The following is a 23,864-nucleotide window of genomic DNA, read 5'->3' as shown; positions in this document are numbered from 1 at the left end:
CCGACCATATGAATCGGTTTGCGGTAGACAATAGACGGTTCAGAGCCACTCACACAAAAGAGCCATATTGCCCGCCTATAGAATCAGCACAGTGGAGTTAATGTTTTTATTCAGTTAAATAAAATCCAATATGACCATAAAAACTGTTTGTTTCAGTTTCCGGCTATGACTCTTTTATGTACAACATCTTAGAGCTATATTATGCAACATAAGAACTCAAAGAACTAATACAAAGATTAAACATTTTCGCATACACTGGCCAATGGAATGCATCCGCAGTTATCTGAAATCTGAACAGACATTTATCTTTTCCGGATCGTAAGAGTCGTTGTCTACAAGGACTATAGGAAAACTCTCTGCAACTCTGCGTACACAATTCACCGCCGTGTTCTGTTTCATAGACTAAGACCGTTGCGGGAATCCTTTGACGGACAATACCAGTTCGTTTTTCGAAAGGAAGACTCACCGTCTGTTCACGGACTGCAAGGCTGTGTCCGATCCAGTTAAGCGAAATTGAATCGTTTGTTTTAGAAACCCCACATGTGCATTTGACACCATTGTAGGAAAACAACAAAAAAAAACTGGTTTTCATGAAACATTTTCAACCTCAACTAAAAGGGATTTGTGGCACTAACCTTTTTTCCGGAATTTGAGAGAAGATGTGAACTGGCCACCGTAGCAAGGATACCGGATGAGAGATCAGTGAAAATAATATTTAGCAGAGAACCCGATAGAGACCGTCGACTTCGAGGTAGATCCCGTACACGTAGGGCTGTCGGTATTGGGTGCTTTTGGTGAAAACCGGTATTTCGGTATTGGCGTAGAAAATAACGGGATACCGGTAAAATACCGGTATTGGCAGATTATTCGAAATCAATGGAAATATCGATGTTTTTCAATAAATCATTTTATTATGAAAGTTTAGCTTCAGTATTGTTGCTTAGCAAAGTAGAATTTAAGCAGATATTATACTCTTAGCGATTTAATTCCTTTACTAGAACGAATTTTATTGCCAACACTTCCAACAATTGAAAAAACTTCCGGTTTCATCGATGTCTGGCGAATGGCCCTAAGCACATCAGGAGTTTTTCTATCATTTCTTCGGATTTATAGTAGGGAAACCCGCCTTTAATTATTTACAAAATACCTTGTATTGTAGCTTCCAGCATAATTAATGGCCCGGTTTCCAACAGCCTCTCGCCATTTTTTTCTCCATTCCCAAACAGGAACTCCTGCATAACGTCATCCTCTTCATCATCGTTCACGAATATTTTCTCTTCTCTGTTATCAATCGCACTATTTGAAGATAGTGGGATGCAGATTTCATCTCCTTGTTTAATCAATGTATCACTCGAAAGACTTGCAAAATATTCCAAATTCTTTCCTAACAGATCCTTTGATGGCAAGAATGCTCAAAAAGTGCAAAGATCCCCGTATTCTGATCAGAGCCCGGCATCGTCGAAACAAATAAATGAAGCCCTTACCTTCACTTCATACATGAAGCGAATTGTTTCATTTGTTGAACAGAACGTTTCAAACAAGCTTCAGCTGAAGCTACTGACTGTGTCAAATGACGACGATTAACAGTCAGGCACGATTTGTCGATGTTGAGTAGATTAATCATAATATGCGTTAAATTGTAGGAAATGTTACTCAAAATCAATTCAATTGCATTGAAAGTCTAGGCTGACTTTTTTCTGAATATTTGATAGAGAAATACAAATGAAACTTTAAAACCGGGCGTCATGATGAAGTGAAAATCGTTTCAAAGACACTGATTGAAGCCAGTTTTGAAACGAAGCGGCGCACATAGGAGTATGCAGAACAAAAACGTGGCCAAAATTATTTCAAAGGATTTTCAGTCAGTTAATGCCTCAAATAACTCAAAAAAGTTATTATTTATTATTTTTAGATGATAAAACTTGTAAACAGGGATGGCACGATCACTTTGACTCAATTCACATTCATTTGACAGTACCGTCTCAGCCAAGCAAAATTTGACAAAGGTTTATATGAGACATTTGTAGAACTAGTTATTATCTACAATTTTGCTGAATGAAGTTTTGCTGTGTCTTTTGTAGTTAAGGCGCTACAATGTTAGTAACTCATTTGTGATAAAATGAACGTTCATTTAGTCACTAAAGAGGTACTAGCATCGTAGCACGGTAAATACAAAAGATACAGCAAATCCTTTTTTAGAAAACTTGTATATAATAACTAGTTCTTCAATCGTCCCATACACAACTTTTTCAAATTCTGCGTGACTGAGACGGTACTGTCAAATGAATGTGAATTGAGTCAAAGTGATTGTGCCATCCCCGCTTGTAAATAACAATTTGCCTTTACCTAGCAGTGACATATGTGCTTTTTGATATACTCTTTCGGTATAGTATTTCCATTTATTGTTAATCAAATATGAGTATCAAGTAAAGTATGTTTATAAAACGAAAATTACATCATTGTAGTATTTTTTCAGCAGTACAGTAAAAAACTGTAAACTGTACGTCCATCTTTTACGATTTAGAAACCGCCATGAGTTCGAATCACTCCAGTTCGTCGGAGCTCGTGTTTGATGAATCGTTGTATCCTTCAAGTTCCATGTTTGGCTGACCTGGAACAAGTAGTTGAAGTGCTTCGATTGAAATAAACTGAAAAGATTTCATGGCCCTGCGCGACAGCTACTCAGCAAATTTCTTTCCTAGTTATATCATTAGTTTCACGGACGAATCTGACTCTGATTGGATGGCAAAACCTCGGCGATGAAGGCGCTGGATTCTGCCATCCAATTTTCTTCTGTCCGTTAATGTTGCTTATCATCCGGAGGGGAACGAAGAAACTTATAAAAATGTTTTAATCACTGCCTGACGGGATTTTTTTATATTGGTCCTGTTGAGAATCATCGCATACTCATTTGCAGAGCAGGTCCAAATTTTGTTTTGCATCATCCGACAAGGACAAAATATTTTCATCTAGATGCATATACATAAGCGATCTAGTAGCGTCTGCTAGAAGTAGAATTTTGAGTAACAGATACCCAGCAAAATTCTACTTCTGCGAATAACAAGGATAATTATTCTTGTTTGCACAATATATAATATTGTACTGCTTTTTCGAAAGGTTAACTTCAATGAATATAGCTAAAGCCTTTTCTGGGGAATGCTTTTGAACAGTATTTGACTGTAACGCTGTCACCAAGTTTTTTAATTCTGAAGCTTTTGAGGGATTTTCAGTGATATCTTTAATGATGCTGGAAACCGTCGTATTTCCCACTCTCTGACTCATATGTGTTGCATACCTTAAGACCTCAACTGGGAAATTTTCTCTCAGCTCCAGGGTTCTTCTTCGCTTGCTTCTCTCACTAGATTCTGCAAACTTCTTACTTGGACGATTTGATATCTCAGACCTAGTATATAACTTGATTGTAAAATACAACTAATTTGTTGCAAACGCAAAAAGTTGCTGCTTCCACGCCTTGCTTACGGATTTCACCTAAATGTGTATGAAGAAACTTAAGCTGAAATTTACTCTATATACCTTTGTCTTGATAATCCATATTGAATTTTTATGAAGCAGTTTCCAGAAAATAACACAAATAGAGCAGGAACTCAACTTTGTTGGTCGGACCACTTGCAAAAAAATCACGTTGCGAATTATAGCAAAGTTTTGACAGCTGCACAACTTTGTAAACAACCGAGATATTTTCAAAATGGCCGACATGTGATGCTATAAGTATCTAACAATACAACAATGATAAATAGAACATGGTTCACTGACCTTTTGATTTTTGAATTTTGGCCAGGTTTTTGGCTGATGTACTTCTACGTGCGGCGCTGCTTCTGTTGAAACTGAAGCTTCATTATATCATTGTTAACAATGTTAACATATGTTAACAATGTTAACATATGTTAACAATGTTAACAATTGTTAACATATCAATAACAATTTACTATTATAAGTGACGTTTCTGGGCCTTGATCTTGTTTCCTAAATTCGTCATTTGAGAGCGTCGAATAATTTGGTGGCTTTTGAATATCAAATTGTTCAAAAATAAATTGAAACGCGACGTCTGGCTCATACAATGAAATATGTTTACAGCAAAGTTACTCTACTGTGCTTTAAACGGGTTCAAAAGCTATAATTATATGACCCACAATTTCACTCGCTTCATTGTTTTTCTAAGAGTTTTATAATCTCTTATCAAATTTAGTTCATATTCGAATAAGGAGTTGGAAAAAACAAACAGATTAGAAAATACCGGCAATACCAGTTTTGTGCTTTTCCAAAACCGGTATTTCGGTATCCAAAAATTGGCCGGTTTTACCGGTTTCGGTACTACCGGTACTACCGGTTAGACAGCCCTACGTACACGTTAGACGAGCGCTGTTGACGAGGATGCTAGAACAGCGGTTGTTATGAGTGACTGGAGAGCGGCAGCCCAAGACCGAGAAGCGTGGAAACGACTCCTAAATTCCGCCCAGATCCGATAAACGGATTGTCGCCGAAAAAATAAAGCTAAGTAAAGCCTATTAGTGCATTAATCTTAATAGTTCATCGCGACACAATTAGCTACTAAGTAGCTCTAATAACGTTTTTAGCCCTGATTGATGAGTGCAAAAAACTGTGGAAAATAACTTCGAAATTGTTCGTTCATCAATCCGCCTATGAATTATTATTCTTCGCAAAATAGCAAAACGTGTTCAAAACTTCTACATATTGTGCATTTCTTCGTGTGTTCCTCTTTTTTATTTCGCAATATTTTCAACTTTTCAACTGCCTTGCTGTATTATTTCAAACTAGAATGATTATTCTAAAATTCTAAGTTGTTCGGTCAAATAGCTATGCAAAACAATAAATGTGGTAAATAAAGCACCTTTTATGAAGTCTCCTTAAGCTTGAACTAATGTGCACTTGTGTGCAGGCTTGGCACGCTCTTTTCGCTTTAATTTTGCCCTTTTTAAACACTGCACCTCAGCCAAGCAGAATTTGAAAAATTGATGTATGATGAATTTGTAGAATTAGGCATTATCTACAATATTGCTGAAGTAAGCATTGCTATGCCTTTTGTACTGATGGCGCTATAAGGCTGCTAGCCCATTGGTAGCAAAAACGGCGCTCTTCAAGGGAGGGTTATCGAAGTAACGCTTATTAAGTTTGTATAACGTTCCTCTTTATCTCAGCTGGGGGCCCCGCGGATCGAACGACCTGGCTCTGTGAATCGTAGATATAGATGATGAACCTTGGCGATTATAGAGCAGATTTTTTCCACACAGCGGTTGAGTTTAATACGCTTGCGTCAGTGGAGTAAGCGGTGGATGCTATGCTTCTCACACTTGCTTGCGTAAGAGTGGGTTTCGTTTGCTTCTCGCTCGATTTAGGGCAATTTATTACGTTGTATTTGTTCTACGCTGCCTTTCAGTTGTTTATGTTCCCCTCATTTAAAAAAAATCGCAAAATTTTACGCTCAAAAACCCTAAGCACTCGTCGATTAGCTTCCTTTAGCGTCCATGATTCATGTCCGTAAAGGACCAAGGATTAGTGTTCTGTAGAGCGCAAGTTTTGTGCGAATTTGCAAACTACGGGACTTCAGCTGGCTACGTAGAAAGCCCGATTCGCAGCTGCAATTCGTCGTTTCACTTCGCGGCTCACATCGTTGTCATATAAATTCCTCCACTACTTCACATCGTTCCTTATCTAATTTCAGCTCGGCACCAACACCACTTGGTCTCCCACGTTCCCTGCCAGCAATCATGTACTTCGTTTTGGCGGTGTTAATGGTAAGCCCCAATCTCGCCGCTTCCCTTTTAAAAGGCCTGAAGGCCTCTTCCACTGCTCTACGGTTGATTCCGATAATATCGAAGTTATCCGCAAAGTCAAGAAGCATGTGAAATTTCGTGATGAAAGTTCCATTCCTTTCCATTCCATGTTTACCCTTCGTATCGCACCTTCGAAGGCGATGTAAAATAGCAGGTTAGAGAGTGCATCCTCTTGTTTCAGCCCATCCAACGTCACACTGAGGTCTCACCCGCTATTCTAACGCATCGTACGAATCAGCGTAACTAGTTTCGTCGGAAAGCCATGTTCTAGCATTATCTGCCTCAGCTAATTTCGTTTGACTGAATCGTACGCCGACTTAAAGTTCACACACTGCGCGTTTTTTCAGACGATGGGTTATTTTTCGGTAGCTCTATAGTCTGTCTGTTTTGACGCGTTGCCGCAGTGAGACCATGCGACTCCTTGCTGGCCTGGTACTTTTCATCTATTACTCTCTGGCACTCGGCATCAAACCAGCTGTTACGCTGTCTTCCACGAGTCGTGCCTACCACCTCTCTCGCAGCTGTTTCGATGGCCCCATGGATGTTTCTCCACAGCCCATTTATATCTTCTCCTTCTACCTGCTGTTCTGTGTTTCGTTGATCAAGCTTCCTGGCGTACTCGACTGCCACGGCATCTGCCGTCATCCGCTGGATGTTGAAGCGAACCCATTCCAGCTTATAATTCGGCGTGTGTTTATCTAACAAGACTTGAAATAGCAGAGGATTGCTTAGATGGTTCACTTGAAGACCATAAATATAAAGTCCGAATTTTGATTAGCTTTTGATATAACATATGAGTAGTGTTTCCAAAAACAGAGGCTTGCACGTTTTTAATTACGTACCTATCCTCTTTCCAGTACTTCGTTGCTGTTGCGGTAGTTCCCATATAATCGGGGCTTTCTTACCACTTAAAGAAAAGATCGAACACTTCCGCACGCCATTGAGTGGCTCATTCTTTCGACACCAGTCCGCAAAATATTTGCATTTGATTTGCCGTGATTTGCATTTGAAGTTTACGGTAGTCTTCACGAGATTTGACCAGTACAACCATTATCAAATCATCAGCTTACAACAATCTGGTTCTTCATGGAAGTATACCACAAGCGTCATAAAAAAAATAAGAAAAACAATGGTTGTCCAAGGTTGCTTCCTTGTGGAACACCAGAAAGGTTACAACATTCACTAACGCAGACATCACCTAGTTTTACTGAGCGGCGATTATGAACCAAGTATGATTTCAAGTATTTCTGACGGTTCAGATCCACTCACACAAAAGAGCTATATTGTCCGCCTATAGAATCAGCACAGTGGAGATAATGTTTTTATTCAGTTATAAATAAAATCCAATACGACCATAAAAACTATTTGTTTCAGTTTCATCCTAGAGCTCTATTATGCAATATAAGAACTCAAAGAACTAATACAAAGATTAAACATCTTTGCAAACACTGGCCAATGGAATGTATCCGCAGTTTTCTGAATTCTGAACAGACATTTATCTTTTCCGGATCGTAAGATTCGAGCTCAACTAGTTTCTCTATATTTATGGTTCGTTCTCCCGGTTTTGTGACGATTTTCTTTTCTTTTTTTTTCTTTTCCCGTTTTTGCTCTTTTTTTTGTTCCGTTTTCCGTCTGGTTTTCCTGTTTTCTGTTCCATCTTTTACTTCATCTTGATGGTGTTTTGTATACTCCTTCTGCTTCCGCTTTTTATTCTGTTCTGTTTTACCGAGATACGCACGGAATACCGTGTTTATGCAATAATTTCCCATAACTGGTCTCGATCGACTGTATCGTATGCTGCTTTGAAGTCAATGAAGATGTGAGGCGTGGGCACGTGTTTGGTTCCCGATATTTCTGCAAAATCTGCTGGATGGTAACAATCTGGTTCGCAGTGGCGTGAGCCCCCGGTAGTATCTCCTTCTCCGAGAGCTTGGTAATAACCCAGTGTAGGGCCGTTGCCCGCGGGTCTCTGCTAGTGGGCGGTCCATACCGGCGGCTTTGTTGAACTTCTCTTCAGATACCCGATTTCTGCTTTGACTTCTCGGAGATCAAGTGCTGGGATATTACTGTCTTCCATGGGCACGATCCCAACGAAGCAAAAGTTCGAATTTCACTAAGGGACGAACTTGGCAGTTCATATTTGGTTCAAATTTAGTTCCGTAGAACTTTCTTGCTGAACAACCAAACACTACATTTGTAAACCGAACTTCATTCTCAATAAAGTACCGTTAATACCTGTAGCAACTTGAAAGTTCAACATGTAACTTAAAAGTAACAAAAAGTTTAGTGTCAAAGGAAAGTTAACAAGCTTTGTGTCTATGGATCTATAGCTTGCTAAGCAGCTTTACCGGTAATTAACCGAACTTTAAGGTTGCCCTGAGCTCGCTGCATAGAGCGCTAAGCAACTTCTAAAGAAACTTTGTTTAAAATTTTTAAAACAGTACTTTGAGTACTATTTTTATACTCTTATGTTTTTTTCCATCCGCCTCCTTCTAACTTCTGTAAAGTCGGTTCATGCGATTAAGATAGACCATATAAAAAAAAGTCTAACTAACACCTACCGTTGCTGGATTTGAGCCCGAGCGTTTCAAGCCTATCCTGATGCAATGCGCCATCTCTGACGCCGCTAGTAACATGAATTAAATGCCTGACCTCATTGCAAAGGCCAAGACAAAAAGAGACAAGGTAGATCTTCTTAAAACGGTCCCAAATCCGACTAAAATCACTCCCGATTCTAAAGTCGGATTAAAGTCCAACCAAAGTCGAGCACAATTCCTACTCAAATCAACTTCAAATCCGACTCAAATCGGTACTGAATTTAAAATCTTACCAAAATTCAATCAAAATCGATTCAAAAACCGACTCAAATCAGCTCCAAATGCAAGAAAAATTGCCATCGCCGTTAAAGTCGGATTGTTCAAAAAGTGCCTTCATTCTGATTAAGAATGAGGCTAGATACGGGATTTCTGATAAGTAGTAGTTTTAAATTATTGGGACACTCGAATATCCTCAATAATCATAAAAGTCCCCCAAATATGAAGGAGGCAACTAGGAATTTAATGTTTCTAAGAGATGGGGCGCTTTATGGCGGTGGGTTTTTGGGCTTTAGCAACGGATTCCCGTTATAAATACTGCGCACTAGCTGTTCAGTCTCGAGGGTTGGGAGGTGGGTGCGACTCTATGGTTTAAAGCTTCTGTCGACTACCGCGAACGGCCACGTTTTGCTGCGGTCAATTTACTACGATCTATCTCGCATTTTTCCTCTCATCATCATTATCATCATTATATTTATATGACATCACGGCCTTTGGCATAGAAATCTCAGAGTCAGTTCGTGGAGTCCGCGCAGGATCAGAACGACTCCGCCTGCGGGCATAGATTTGTCGGCTATGTTAAAGAATCTACCTGTGTTTTAGAGGGCGATATTACCTGCCTCGTCAGGTAGAACTGGCGTTTGAAATCTCCTCCCTCCTCTGATGATAATAGCATAAGAGGGTCCGCCATTGAGTTTTATACGCTATTAAGTGCCTTTAAGAGGCAATACAGAGCTCCCCTACATGCTGAATTTTTACTGTATATCTTTAAACAAGTGTAAAGGTATATAAATAGTCATTTTCGATTTGAAATCAAATTTATATTCAGGAACGCAAAATCAGAAAAATGTTGCAAGTAACCCCGGAATGCGGCATTTAATGATTCGCAGGAATGGTAATGGATGTCCCATAGGTACCCCACGTTTTGTTTATAAAAATTAACAATTTAATAATATCTCACTCACCTTCGGCAAATCGGGCATACTCTTGGAGGGACTCAGCGCTCCGAACAGTCCCGGCGCACCTTGCCCGGGAACAACACTGTCCTGCACGCGATTCCTCATCCGCAGGATGTCGGCCACATTTTTGGTGTACCGTTGGTGCTGCTTCCGATCGTCCATCGCTTGTTGCGCTGCTAAGTTCTGACTTTGCTGCTGCTGCTGCTGCTGATAGTAGGATCGAATCGCTTCGAAATGATGTCCAATATCCTCGTAGGTCGCCTTCCCGCCACCAACGACGGGGCTTTTCCGCACCGATTGTGCCGTAGAGTTCTGCTGCATTCCATTTTTAATGTACAAACTGTTCGATTTGGAAACGGCATTGACGGCCGATCGGACTGCGTCCAATTTTGAGGGGTACAAATCCGAATCGTTGTGCTGCTGATAGCTGGGTCGCTTCTGACAACTGTTGTTGTTGTTGATGTTCAGTGCGCTGGCGCTTAGTGCTGGTCGCAGGTAAACCTGCGACAGGACCAACTCCACCGTTCGACCGGTGTTCTGAAGAACCGCAAGGGATTCGTTGTACGGCAGGTTAAGCAGTGATCGCCCATCCACGGCGATGATCTTCGAAAAAAAAACAAATGAAAAATTAGTGTTATTTAACAAATTTGGGTTCAATTTTCCTTACTTGATCACCAATCCTCACACCGGCACGGGCCCCCGGCCCGTTCGGCACCAAATCCTTCACGTACACCGTATTGTCATTACCTTGAACTATACTGATTCCGAGGGTATAACGAGCGCCCCGGCTATCCTCCCCGCTGCTACCACAATCCGCTATGCCCCCATCGGAGCTGAGATCATCACCGCCGAAGGCGGCCGACAAACGGGCAGCTCCGCTGCGGAACAGCACTGATTCCTGACTTCGCGACAGGAACGAACGCTTCCGGATGAGGGCTTGCGTTTTGTTGCTCGGTGGCCGTTGCGGTTCGTTCGGGTTGATGAAATCTTTCACCACAATCACGGACGTCAGGATGCGATCGTTGATCGCTGCGCTGCAGCTCAGGTTGTTGAACTTCTCCAGCAGTGTGTCGGAAATGGTTTCGTTGGGTAGCTCGAAGTGACCACTCTCGCTGCGGATGTTTGATTCTAACCAAGCAGAAAAATAAAACGAATTTCAATGACCATTAGGAGTTGGGGTTAAAAGAAGAGGACTTACGAATAACGCACGCCTTCGGCGATAGGGTTTCCTCGCTACCCCCGCCGGAGCGCTCGTCGATCTTTTCCATAAAGTACACGGAACCCATGCTGCTCTTTAGTGAGAGGGCGTCGTCGACGCTGCTTTCGTGGAGCTGGCGCGGAGCGACCACCCGGTCGTAGTCCATCATCAGGTGCAGTTCGTCGTCCTCGTTGAAGCTTCCGTTGGCTAGGTTCTGGAAGGAGCTGGCCCCGCTCAGCGGGCCACCTCCTCCAGCCGGACTGTCGTACAGGTTATCGAACGATTTGTTCAGGTATTGAGTGGAAAAGACGCGGGTGCCCATTTTCACCCGGTTTCGGTTGACGCTGTTGTAGGTTTTGGGGGAATCGTCCGGGGTTAGGTTCAGCTCGGAGGATGCTGGGTAGATCGCCTGCGGCGAACAGGACGAATTACCGCCCGAACCGTAGGCTGGGTTCTCGTTTTCCTTATTTTGATTCTGCTGGTTTGCGATTTCGACGGATTCGTTCAAGGCCGACGGTTGTGGTCCTTCCACCGAAGATTTGGACCGTTTAATGAGGAATTTCTGGCGAAGCTTCGCCAGACGGGTATCGTTTAGCATGGATTTTTTGAGGTTTCGTACGCGCAAGGCCGTAGTCTTCAAGGGTTTGTCGATTTTGTCAACGTGCTTGGCGTCGAAAGCTGCCTTTTCGTCGACTTCGGCCACGTTCAGTTTGGGGGCTTTAGTAGAGGCATTGTCCGCTGTGGCGGAACCCGGTCGACCCGGTTCGACGATCGGGATGTTCAGTTCGTTCGAGAGGGCTTTAATGGAGACGAAAGAGTTGCGTAGCTTCATGTAGAATTTATGATGTTCCGATGCGAGGTTGAAGGCGAAGTAACTCCTGAAAACGATTATTATATTGAGCACCTTTGGATAGAAAATCACTGGCGTACCCAGGCTAGGGCACACTGAGGCACCTGCCCCTTCTTTTCCGTGAGATGTAATACAAAACAAAAGAATTTCAGTAACTTGGCGATTAGCGTAAAAATAGTTCCAGTTTCAAGTCCAGTTACAAATTAAATTTCAAGTTATGTTTCAAGCCTAATTTAAGTCCTCAATTCGAAGTCCAAATTTTATTCTTATTTCGTGCCCAATTTCAAACTTAGGTCTAATTTAAAGTCCAATTTTAACTTGGATTTTAAGTCCAATTTGTATAGCAGATGGATCTAGAGGTAATCCACCTACTGCTGCTATCCATAAAGAGGCAGAATTGGAGAACAAACAAAAAAGAGCACAGTGGGAAACGTGACTGCAACTGGACAAATGCTATAGTAAAAGAGTAAACACTAACACCAACACCAGAATTAAAAAACCTGTAAGAAAAAACTTGATAGAATAACAGAGAAAACGGGACATGAAAAGAGGAAAAGTGGACAGAAAAGAGGAAAAAACTAAGATAAAAGAGAACAAAATATGGAATCAGTAAAATTGAGAAATGGGAACAGAACACGGACGAGAATGGGACACGAAAAGAAAAAAATTGAGAAAAAAAATGAAAACAGAATGACAAGAAAAGATGAAAAACGGAACTGAAAGAGAGCTACACAACGCTAAATGAAAATAGAAAGAACAGAAGAAACAGAGGAAAACGGAACAGAAAAAGAGGCTATATGAAAAAGAATGGAAGAAAGGGAAATGGGACAGAAGAGCAAAACAAAGAGAATAAGGAGACAAAAAACAAATAATGGGACAGGAAAGAAAAGCAAAAACCAAACTGAAAAATAAAAACGGAGCATGAAAAGAGGAAAACGGAAGAAAAAGAGGTTGAAAAAGAAAAGGAATGGAAGGTGGGACAAAATATCGCAAAATAAAAGAGACTTGAAACAAAGTGGGACAGCGATAGTGGGAAAATGGGACAGGAAAGAGGTTCAACTGCTGGCTTAACAAGTGGCCAGCCGTCGTCGACTGTCGGCGGGATTAATGGTAGTGTTGCACTAATCTCGTAATAGTCCTATATTCTAATAACAAGAACAGAAAGAGAGGTAAAACGAAGGAAATATCAAAGGAAGCGAAACAGAAACAGAGGAACAGAGAGAAACGGAAAACGAAAGAAAAAAGACAGAGAAAAGACAGAAAATGGAACAGATAATGAGATACAAAGCCAAAATAAAATGAGTAAAAACAAATCTAAGAAAGCGAAAAAACGGAAGCTAATTGCACGGGACAGAAAACGAGGAATGGTTATAATTGCAGAGACAAAATTAGATATTAGACTATCTAATATAAGATAAGGGTTCGGCGGTAGTTTCATTGCAAAAACACTTGGGTACCAACCGAGAGAGCATGGATTGGAGAGATTTTCCCAGTTTCATCCAGTTTATCATTCCTCACACCAGAAACTCTTATACTTTTACAAAAAATAGAAAGAGAAGTAAAACGAAGAAGAAAAACGGGCACACAAGACATAAAAAGAAGAGGAAAATGGAAGCGAAAGGAAACTGGAACAGAAAAAGAAAAAATACAAGAAGATAAAAACTAAAAAAGGACATAAAAGAGACAAAAAACGAAGCATGAAACTGGAGAAGAGGGTACGGTACGATACGGTAACTTTTCCGGACTGGAAATGTAAAAATGGAATGGAAAAATTAAGAGTGACAGAGGAAAACCGGAAGATAAAAGTGGTTACATAGAGGAAAAATGGGACAGATAAGGATGGGAAATGGAAGGGAAAGGAAAACTGGGATATAGAAGGAAAAATAGAAAAAACTAATAGATAGAACAACTAATGGGTCAGGGCAAAGAGACAAAAAGGCATCAAAGAACGAAGAAAACGAGACAAGTTTCCAACTCCCCAAAGAAGTATGTGTAAATAATTTGGAATGGAAAGAAGAAACAATGGGAGATAATGAAGAGACAAAAAAGGAACCGAAACATAGATCAATAGACAGAAAAATAAAAATACAAGCGAACCGGACAAAAAAAAAATAAAAACGCGAATGAATACGTGACAAAAAGAGATGAAGAATGAGAGAAAATGCATGAACGGAAAAGAAGACAAATGAGGGACATATAGGCCAGAAAAAGAGAAACGAGCCCAAGGAAGTAAAAAAAAACGGAAGAAACAAGAAGAACGGAGAATTGGAAAAATAAGATAGAAAAGGGAAAAAAGACGAAAGCTGGAACCAAAAAAAGGAGTGAAGTTAAATAAAACGAAGAAGAACGGCCCTGAAAACGACAAAAAACAGAGAAGAATACAGGAAAATAAGAACTAAAAGGTTTGAGAAGCGGGACAGGAATAGAAAAACAAAACAGAGATAAATGAAGAAATGAAAAAAAAACAAGAGAAAAGTAGGGAAAGCAAAATTAACACTTAAAAAAACATGACAGAAAAGGTGGAAAAACGGGAGAGAAAAAGAGAAACACCTGACAAGGAAGATAAGACGAAAGAGAAACCAACGGGCAAAGCAGAACAGTGAGGAAATAACGGAGAAAGAACTAACGAAGAATACGAAGGATATGAGGAAACCGGGGAAAAGAAGTCAAACGAAATATAAAAGCAGAAGATGAAATGGGACAAAAAAAAAGAGAAAAGAAAAACAGGAAAAATGGACCAAAGAAAAAGGAAAACCAAGAGAGAAAAGGACGAAAACTGGGAGATAAAAAAGAGGTAAAACCGGAACCGGTAAAGGGAAAAAAGGGGAACCAAAGCCAGAATAAACGGGTTACAGAAAAGAAAGAAAAACGAGCTATTAAAAAGAAGGAAAACAGATGGCTTACGAGCAGTAAAGGAGATAAAAACAATTAGAAAATTATGAAAACTGCAATCGGAAATAAGAGAAAGGAAAAGGAAAGGCCGAAAAACGGAAAATAAAACAAAAAACTCGTGGTAAACAAGACGAAAAGCAGAATCGAAAAAGAGATTAAATGGGATAGCAAACAAAGAATAATGGAACAATGAAACAAGAAATACGGAACAGAAAAAAATAAAATTGATAGAAAATTAACAGCAAGAAAAAGAATCAGAAAATGAGAAAAACGGGCCTGAAAAAGCGAAAAGTAGCCGAAAAAGGTGTTGGGGAGCCAAAAATGACCGAGGAATATTTCTGAGGATCAGAAGATGGTTGTTAAAACGCCTCTGAAGGCCGGAAAATGGCCGGAAAGCGCGTCACGAAATTAGGAAACGGCCGAAAAGTGCTTTCGAAAGCCAAAAAGTTCTCTAAATTGCCGAAAAATCAACCTTAAAGTCAGATTCCGACCTAAAAAAGCTTCTAAAGGCCCAAAAATGGTCGAAACCCGTTTCTGAAAGTTGTTAAATGGCCGGAAAATCATTGTGAACAATAGTAAGCAACTAAAAGGTGCGTCTAAAAGCCAGCAAAGCTTCAAGAAGCGCTGATGATTGGGTAAGAAAATGGCCAAAAAATGCTTTTGAAGGTTAAAAGCTGATCCAAAAAAGCTTATAAAGGCAAGAAATCCGCTTCTTCAGGCAGGTAAGCAGTCAAAAGGCGCTTCCAAAACCGACAAAATGATCAAAAAACATGCTTTTGAAAGCCAGTAATTGGTCGAAAAACGCTTCTGCAGGCAAGCAAGTGGCAAGGATTTCGGGGATACAAGATATGGCCAAAAAGTGTCAGATGGTCAGATGGACAGAAGATGGTCGTAAAACGCTTCTAAAAATAAGAAAATGACCGAAAGGCATATCAACAGGCTAAGGATACAGAGACTATAGATTACAAAGGCGCCGAGACACTCAAAATCCGCTCAATTTTGAACGAAAGCGGAGAATAATCTTTATTTATGATGGTACTATTCGTTTTGTTTCAAAATTTAGCGGATTTTGAGTGTCTCGGCGCCAAAATACACTTCTGAAGACTACAAAAAAAAAGTAAAACACTCTTGAAAGCCACAAAATGGCCGAAAAGCGCTACTAAGGGCCAAAAAATGATCAAAATCTCTTCTGATTGTAAAAGGAATGTAAAAAGACGCTTCTGCATGCCAGTAAGTGGTTGAAATATGCTGCTGAAGGCACGAAAACGTCCGAAGAATGCTGCTAAAGACTAGAAAATGTTTGAAAATGCTTTTGACAGGGTACAGGAAAATAGAAAGAAGGGAAGAAACAGAGAAAAACGGAGGAGAAAAAGCGGTTAAACATGACAAAAGACGACACGACACGACAGAGGAAAACATACAGAAAACAACACAGAAAGAAATGGAACAGCAAAAGGAAATGGGACAGCAATAAAGAGACCAAGAGGAAAAACCAAACTGGAAAAAAGAAAACCAACAAGGAAACAGAAAGAAGCAGAGCGAAATAGAAGAAAAAGAGGTTAAACGAAGAGAAGGTGAGACAAAAAATTATAAAACGACAAAGGAAGGCAAAACGGGTAAGTTCTAGGAAAAAAAGGGACAGAAAAGAGAGAAGTTACTGCTAGTTTAACAAGTCGTCGGGTTCCAGTGCTCTGATAACTAAAAAAGTGGGAAGGAACAGGAAAAAAACAGGAAGGAAAGCGAAACAGAAAACGAGAGTTAAAAAGAGGAAAAACGAAACTGAAAAAGCAAAAAAAAAAGCAAAACGAAAACGGTACCGGACAGAAAGAGGAGAACAGTTAAACGAGGAGCAAAACGGGCAATCAAGACATATAAAAAAGATTAAAGGAAAAGATAGTAAAACGCAACAGGAAAAACGAAAGCAATAAAAGGACATGAAAGGAGACGAAAAACGGGACAGGACAGGATAGAAACTGAAACAGAGGGGAAACAAAAAAAATGATATGGAAAAATGATAGAAGCAGAGAAACCGAGAGAGCAAGAGATTAAACGTGACAAAAAGAGGAAAAATTGGACAGATCATGATGGGAAATGGAAGGAAAAAAGAAGAATAAACGAGAAAAAATAGGAAAAAATTGGAAGAGAAAAGATAAAAAGACACCAGAAAAAGAGGAAAAATGAGACTAAAGAAAAGAAGTATGGGAAAAAAGGAACAGTTGAAGAAAAAAGGAAAACTTTTACCAAAGAAGTTAAATAGTGCGAAGAAAAAGTAAGGATGCACATGGAAGACAAACAAAGAGGAACAAACAAAAATTTTAAAAAGAGAAAAAGTAGTTTGATGGTACAGAAAAGTGCTAAACCGGAAAGAACCGGATTAAGAAATGAAAGGAATAAAAGAAAAGAAAATAGAAACGGAACGGAATAAGAGAGGCTAGAACAAAACAGAAAAAAAGAAAGTGGAAAAAACTGAGGAAAACGAGATATAAAACTGGAATAAAAGGGAAGAACGAAAAACAAGATAGAAAAGAGAAAAAAGATAAAAACCGGGGCCTGAAAAAACGAGTAAAGACAAATGAAACGACGAGAAAGACGGTCCTAGAAACGGAGAAAAACTATGGAAAACAAGGGAAAATCAGGACTGAAACGAGCGAGAAATACAGGTAATAGACGAACGGAACAAAACAGGAACAGGAACAAAAATAACACAGAGAGAGAGAGAAAAAATGAGGAGGCAAAAGGAAAAATCAAACTGGAAAAAAGAAAACAGCACGGAAACAGAAAGAAACAGAGCAAACTAGAAGAAAAAGAGGTTAAACGATGAAAGAAAGGAAAAATAGAGCAAAAAATGGGAAAACGAAAGAGGAATGAAGCAAAGCGGGACAGCAATAGAGAAAAAATGGAACAGAAAAGAGTTTAAAAAAAACAAAAGACCGGATGAAAACTGCGAGGCTCAAACAAGAGGAACAAACAAAAATTTAGAAAAAAGAAAAAGTAGTTTGATGGGCAGAGGTTGGAAAACTCGCAAAATGAATAGATACGCCGAGCATCGGCAAACGGTTTTTATCATGATAAAACAGCTACGCGAGTGGTTCAATTCGCCTATAACAATGAGCAACATACACTCACGCTTCGTAGCATCGCTGAATATACGAATATCGTGAGCAACGCAAATATCCGAAAAATCGAGCACACTCAATGTTCAATATTCAATTTTTGAACGAATTCTGATGTTCACTTTGAGGTTCTGTTCGTGATAAAATTCAAAGCTGATGCGTGCATTATCGGCGAGGCAGGCGAATAGTGTATGTTCATGAGGGATGTTCATCGATTCAAATGATCCACTGTTGATGGGACAGAAAAGTGCTAAAACGAAGAACGAAGAAAATAGAAACGGAACAGAATGAGAGGCTAGAAAAACCAGAAAAAGCGAGACCGAGAAAGTGAAAAAACGGTGGAAAACGAGACGGGAAGAAAGGGAAGAACGAAAACCAAGATAGAAAAGAGAAAAAAGATAAATACCGGGGCCTGAAAAAACGAGTAAAGACAAATGAAACGACAAGAAAACGGGCCTAGAAACGAGGATAAACGAAAGAAAAACTATGGAAAACAAGGGACAGACAAGGGGAAAATCAGGGCTCAGAAGAGCGAGAATCGCAGGTAATAGAAGAACGAAATGGAACAGGGACAGGAAGAACGCAACAGAGGGAGCGAGAGAGAGCGACGAAAACGAGAAAAATAGAGGGAAGACGAGACAGAAAATGTGCCATGTGGGAAAACAGGACAGAAAAAAAAGGAAACTGGACAAAGAAGGGAAAATAAAACTCGTTTTCCTCCGGCAGCAGGAGAAACCAATAGAAAAAGAAGAGGAAGAAGAACAATGAGAAAGGAGAAAAACAGTAAGAAGACGAGTGATGGAGTAGAAACCATTGGGAAACCAGAGGAAAGGGAAAAAACGGAAAAAAGAGGTCAAACGAGATATATAAAAAAATATGGGAAAGCTGAGACACAAAATGGGAAAATGAAGAAAAAAAAACGAAAAACAGGAAAAATGACTCAAAAAAAAAGAAGAAAAAAAAGGAATGAAAAACAGAATAAACGTGACAGAAATGAAGGAAATATGAAGTATCAGAAAGAGAATAAATTGAACGTACGAAGGCGACAAAAGAGAAGGGAAGGAGAAAAAAGAGTAAGAAAATGCCGAAAACTGGAAACGAAGAAGGGAAGAGAAAAGATGGAAAACGAGAAAGAAAATAGGCAACACACAAGACTGAATATGAAGATGGGATAGGAAATGAAGAATAATGGAACAAACAAGAATTACGGGACAGAAAAATCGATGCAAAAAAGAGAAAAAATTGAAAAAATGATAAAAGTAACCGAGAGCGGAAACCAACAAAACGGTACAGAAAAGGAGAAAAACGGAATAAAAAGTGAAAAAACGGGAAAAGTAAAAAGAAGCAAACGAGCAACAAAAGAGGAGACCGGACAGAAAAAGAGGAAAATGAAGAGAAAAGAAAATTATAATTGAAGACAAACAAGATAAAACAGAAAAAATAACAGAACGTGACAAAAAAGCAGGAAAATCAGTACTTAATAAGGGGAAGAACAGAACAGAGGAAAACCAAAAAAGTAGAAGAACAAGCGACGGACAGGAAAAGTGAAAAAACTAGCCTAAAATGAGGAAGAACGGTAAAGAAAAACTAAAAACAGAACAAAAGAAAAAAACAAAAATAAAATCGGAGATGAAAAAGGCAAAAAACGGGACATGAAAAGCGGAAAATGAGGAAACAGCGAGCAGATAAATGAAAGAAAAACAGAGAAAAAAAGGGAAAATAAAACAATAAAGGAAAAACGAGAAAAACTGAAAGAGAAAAATATAGCGAGAAAGATTATTTTTTCCGATAGATGAAACGAGGAAAAGAAGAAAATAAAAATAGATAAAACGGACCGAAAAAAACGAGATAAAAAAGGAAAACCCCCCCAAACGCAAAAAAAGAAGCCAAAACCAGAATCGTGACTGAAAGCAAGAAAAACTGGGGCACCTAAAAGAGGAAAACGGAACAAACGAAGACGAGAAACAAGTAGACAAAGAGAGAAAATGCGTTAAAAATACGAAAACTGGAAACGAAAATAAGAAAAAGAAAGGACGAGAAACGGGTAAGAAAATTACGAAGAAATGAGTAAGAAATAAGAGAAAGGAACGGAACAATGAGACAGAAAGTAAGAAAAACAAGAGAATAATAGGATAATTGGAAGAAAGAGAGAAACGAGAGCAAAATACTAGAAAGCGATACAAAAAAGAAGAAGAAAACGGAACAAAAAGTCGAAAAACGGAACTGGAAAAGAAAAACTTTAAAACGTGTGAGAAAGTAAGACGAAAACTGTCAACCCTAATTTCAAGTTTTTTATCAAATTCAGGTTACAAGTCAAATACAATTTCAAGTTCAATTTCAACTTTGATTTGAAATCCAATCTAATCAGCCGGTATTTTTGTGAAAAGTAATAGTAGATTCGCCTTTCTACGATTACATCATTTTTCCAGGCCAAAACATTCTTCTGAAAGGGGGAGGGGATGCTCCACCCTTTGCTTATGTCTGGGCACGCTAGCGTAGAAATTAAAAGGATAAAATAGAACTTACTTTCGCCCGTCCATTCTCAGCTTGTACTTAACGCGGGTTTTGTCCTTCGGATTTAAACTTTCGGTACGCCGAACGACCACACAAAACACGTGCTTCGAGAAGCAAATGTTTTCAATTTCCAACCAATCGAAAAACGCATACAGATGCCGCTGGTAGCAATTCTTCCCGTTGATGAACTCCTGCTGGGCACCCTTCGGGTTAAATTTCAGATTTCGCTCGAAGATGGCCACTCCGCTGAGCGAAATGGCCACATACACTTCCAGCGTTAGATTTTCCTCCGTTGTCCACGTGGCACTGTACAGATGCAGCCCGTATTCCTTCAGTTCCTGCACGTAACGGATGAAGTTGTGCTCCGCTTCGAGCTGATGCAAGCCACGCTTGCAAAAGTGCGAATTCCGCAGATACTTGGCCAGCTCCTTCTTCTTACGGTACACTTCCTCCGGAAGGTAGTGCGAAATGGTAAAATATTCGCTGTATTTCATCTGAAAACATACGTAAACAAACCATGAAATCACCCTGACAACGAACGGAAATCTTTCACAGGTGAAATATTTCACGTACATTTTCCCGAAAGCTGCCGACTTCCACCTGTAGCGCGAGGCCACCCAGCGTGATGAGGTCATCCTCGGAGCAGAGAATCTGCCGCTCGAGAATGCTTCTGCGCAGTTGCAGGTACAGGAGATGGCGCGATTCCAAACAGCTGTAAAATAGACGGGAAAGCTTTGCCGTTAGTATAAGAATGCTTTTTTTGCGAGGTGGAAGTAGTGGAAGTTCAACTAACCTAACGCCACGCAATGTCGGAAGGAAAAACTTTATCCGTAGATAAAGTGTAAAAACGACGTTTTCTCCCAAAGCAGCGGATTTTTTCGATGTGTTGACCCAAATTTGTGGTGCGACCTGCAAGAAGGGTACTTAATCTGTTGAATTCAGTAAAGAAACATTAGTAAAATACCTTGTAGATCTTTAAATCATGCGGTAAGAATACAAAATCTCCTCCGATGAGGGCGCACAGTCCAAGGAAGAAGTTCTCCGTCAGGTGGTCCATCCGCAGGATAGCTTCGAACACCTGCCGGGCTACCGTGGTGGTTGGATTACAAACAACGTTCACTTTCGATCCATTAAGCATCAGAATGGTGACAGTTCGGCGGTGTTGAGTCTAAAAATTGCTGGGTTATGAATCAAATTGACCTTGCGATTTCATGAAACTTACCTTCGAATCAGTCAAATCGATAACCTTCGGCGCACCGCCAGCATTCCGAACAAATTCCGGACCTTTGGAAGCATCCACCAGTATGGCTCCCTTCTCCAACTCATCCAACGCTTCCACCCTACTGTTGGACTTCCGCAGCGGGTAATCCTCCCTCCGCCTTCCAACCGTATTCAAATTATTAACGTGCTGCATCGATACCAGCGGAGCTCCAAGATCTACAATACAAAAAGGAATTAAAAAGAGGATAAAGGCGCGGGACGCGCCCCCCTTCACTCACTGGGCATCGACGTAGCATTAAAGCTCATCTCGCCTATCTTCCGCTGCAAGTCACCCCCACCAGCATCGATCACATTCAGCTGATTCGTCGACTTGGACGGCACCAGCCGGCTCTGGCTGCGCATCAGCAGCCGCTGCTGCTGCTGCTGCTGCTGAACTTCGGCCATCTTAACCTCAACCATCGTAACGTCGATGGTATTCCGGCGAAAATCGTTTCGCTTCCGTTGCATTTCGGCGTTGTGCCGCCGGCGAACGACGTGCAGCTGTTGCTGCTGCTGCTGCTTCTTCGGTTCCCCACCGTTATCGGTTGGCGCCGTCGGCGCCGCCGTTGTTCGAATACTTTTCGAGTAACCGATTGTTGCGTAGTTCCGCACCGGCGCTTCCAGTGCCGCCAATCGGTTCGACTCCGTTGGTCGCGGAAGTGAGCGAAATTTGTTGGAATCCGCCAACGGCGCTGCCGGTGCTGATGGTTGCGAAATCGAATCCACTCGTTTCACCCGCAGATTGGCCGTCGAACCGAAATAACGGGCCTGTTCCAGATCGTGACCACTAATGGTGATACCGTAATTGATAGCAGCCGCCGGAGGCGGCAACTGTTGCTGTTGTAATCCCCCGGCGGGCTTCCGGTGAACTTCCAGTTCACCGTGATCCGAGCTGCGCCCGGAATCGGTATCGCTTCTGAAAACGAAAATGAATATGACGGGTTATGGGTAGAAGGGGTGAAAGTGAGTACTCACTTCTGCTCCTCGTAGGATTCGATCATTTGTTTGATTTTCGCTAGCGGTGGAGGCGCTGGCGGGGGCGGATGCGGTTTCACTTCGATCCGGGTGGAAACGGATGCGACGACCTCCTTGAACAGGTCGATCACCATGTGCGAGAATGGTTTGTACAGGTGGTGGTTCTTGCAGTAGTCGGAGATGATCTGAGGGGAAAATTGGGAGACCGAAAAGTCAATTTTTAGTTGAGATTCTTTTAAATTTTTATAGAACAGTCGAGTATAAAACAATAAATTATGAATAGATTTGTCAATACACTAATCATTCTATTACCAAAAGGCGGAACAAATTTATGGTTTAACAACGTAATATCATTTTTTTAACAATTGACTTGAAATTGATTTTCATCCCACCGGACTCACCGCACATGGGAGGCGCTTGGGAACGCCTGATCCGGAGCATAAAATCTAACATCTACAAGCTTCAATAGAGATGGCTTCCAATCGCCAAAGTCTTCAACAGCACGCTGCTGGATATTGAAAACGTGAGTAATTTAGGACCATGCACGCATATGCGTCATGAAGGATGACGACTTAACGGTGCTCACATCCAATAGATTTTTTCTGTTGGGATCGTCAAACATGTTCAAATCATACGTACAACACACTTATCCTGCGATACCGTGGAATATGTAGAAGCAGCTGCAAACGTCGTAACGTCCTGTTGGCGCTCAGGGGCCCTATTCTCATGGTCACCCTCACCTCACCTTACCGGCCCCATTTGATTTGTACAGTCACCCAGAAGGGCGGAATCACCTAGGTGACTCTGAGAATCGCAAATTGTGCCCTCACCTAAAAAATGTAGGTGAGGTGACTGTGAGAATAGGGCCCCAGGACTTCAAACATAATAGCCGCGTGTTTGGGAGTGTCATTTGGAAACCCGGAAGCTGATAGTGAGCATTCGCATCACTATTCAAGAGGCCGAGACGGAAAAGCAAGAGTTGATATAGCAGTGTGAACTCACCGAGACTTTTACAAAAGCCGCAGCTAGTGCTACGAGCATGCCAAGGAAGATACTAAATCCGCTTATCACCAAGCGAAAAAATAAATACCAAACGAGACTCGCAAGGAGGACTTCGCAAGTAAAGAGGCAACAGACAGGCTGTTCAGCTTAGCTTAGCTAGTACAGCCACAGAAGTTCCGGTGCACAAGATCAAGAGTGGTGGCGGCTGGTCATGAGCAAACTGCTTGCCAAAAAGCCTAAGGAGGTTACGGAGGTAAAGTCCAAGAAGGTCTACAAAAAGGGTAATGTACTTGTGGTGAAACTGACAGGTGAACTGCCATACGCTGATATGCTCCGCAAAGTCAAAGCGATGCGCATCGCTCATTAAAAGAAGAGCTACGGGCTAACGTAGTTAGAAGTAGAAGTACTGACGTTCTCAGGCTGGGGCTGAGGCACGTGTTAGACCTTTTCTTTAAAATTTAATATGGGTCAAATA

General features: G+C 40.9%; 1 protein-coding gene across 1 annotated transcript in view; it reads right to left on the bottom strand.

The window, feature by feature from the left end:
- LOC128732319 (uncharacterized) overlaps nucleotides 1-23,864 on the bottom strand; it is a 119,090-nt gene that overhangs the window by 5,345 nt on the left and 89,881 nt on the right. Inside the window, exons 5-14 of the mRNA XM_053825564.1 lie at nucleotides 22,388-22,572; nucleotides 21,652-22,328; nucleotides 21,375-21,589; nucleotides 21,117-21,320; nucleotides 20,946-21,061; nucleotides 20,726-20,864; nucleotides 20,165-20,646; nucleotides 10,784-11,661; nucleotides 10,253-10,713; nucleotides 9,592-10,188 (exon numbers count right to left, since the gene is read on the bottom strand). Coding sequence (XP_053681539.1) covers nucleotides 9,592-10,188; nucleotides 10,253-10,713; nucleotides 10,784-11,661; nucleotides 20,165-20,646; nucleotides 20,726-20,864; nucleotides 20,946-21,061; nucleotides 21,117-21,320; nucleotides 21,375-21,589; nucleotides 21,652-22,328; nucleotides 22,388-22,572 — 3,954 coding nt within the window. The remainder of the gene's footprint in view (nucleotides 1-9,591; nucleotides 10,189-10,252; nucleotides 10,714-10,783; nucleotides 11,662-20,164; nucleotides 20,647-20,725; nucleotides 20,865-20,945; nucleotides 21,062-21,116; nucleotides 21,321-21,374; nucleotides 21,590-21,651; nucleotides 22,329-22,387; nucleotides 22,573-23,864) is intronic.

The sequence above is a fragment of the Sabethes cyaneus genome, chromosome 1, assembly GCF_943734655.1.
Source record: "Sabethes cyaneus chromosome 1, idSabCyanKW18_F2, whole genome shotgun sequence".
NCBI classification, from domain to species: domain Eukaryota; kingdom Metazoa; phylum Arthropoda; class Insecta; order Diptera; family Culicidae; genus Sabethes; species Sabethes cyaneus.
The sequence above is the reverse complement of the archived record's forward strand: the minus strand, read 5'-3'. Positions and strand labels throughout refer to the sequence as shown.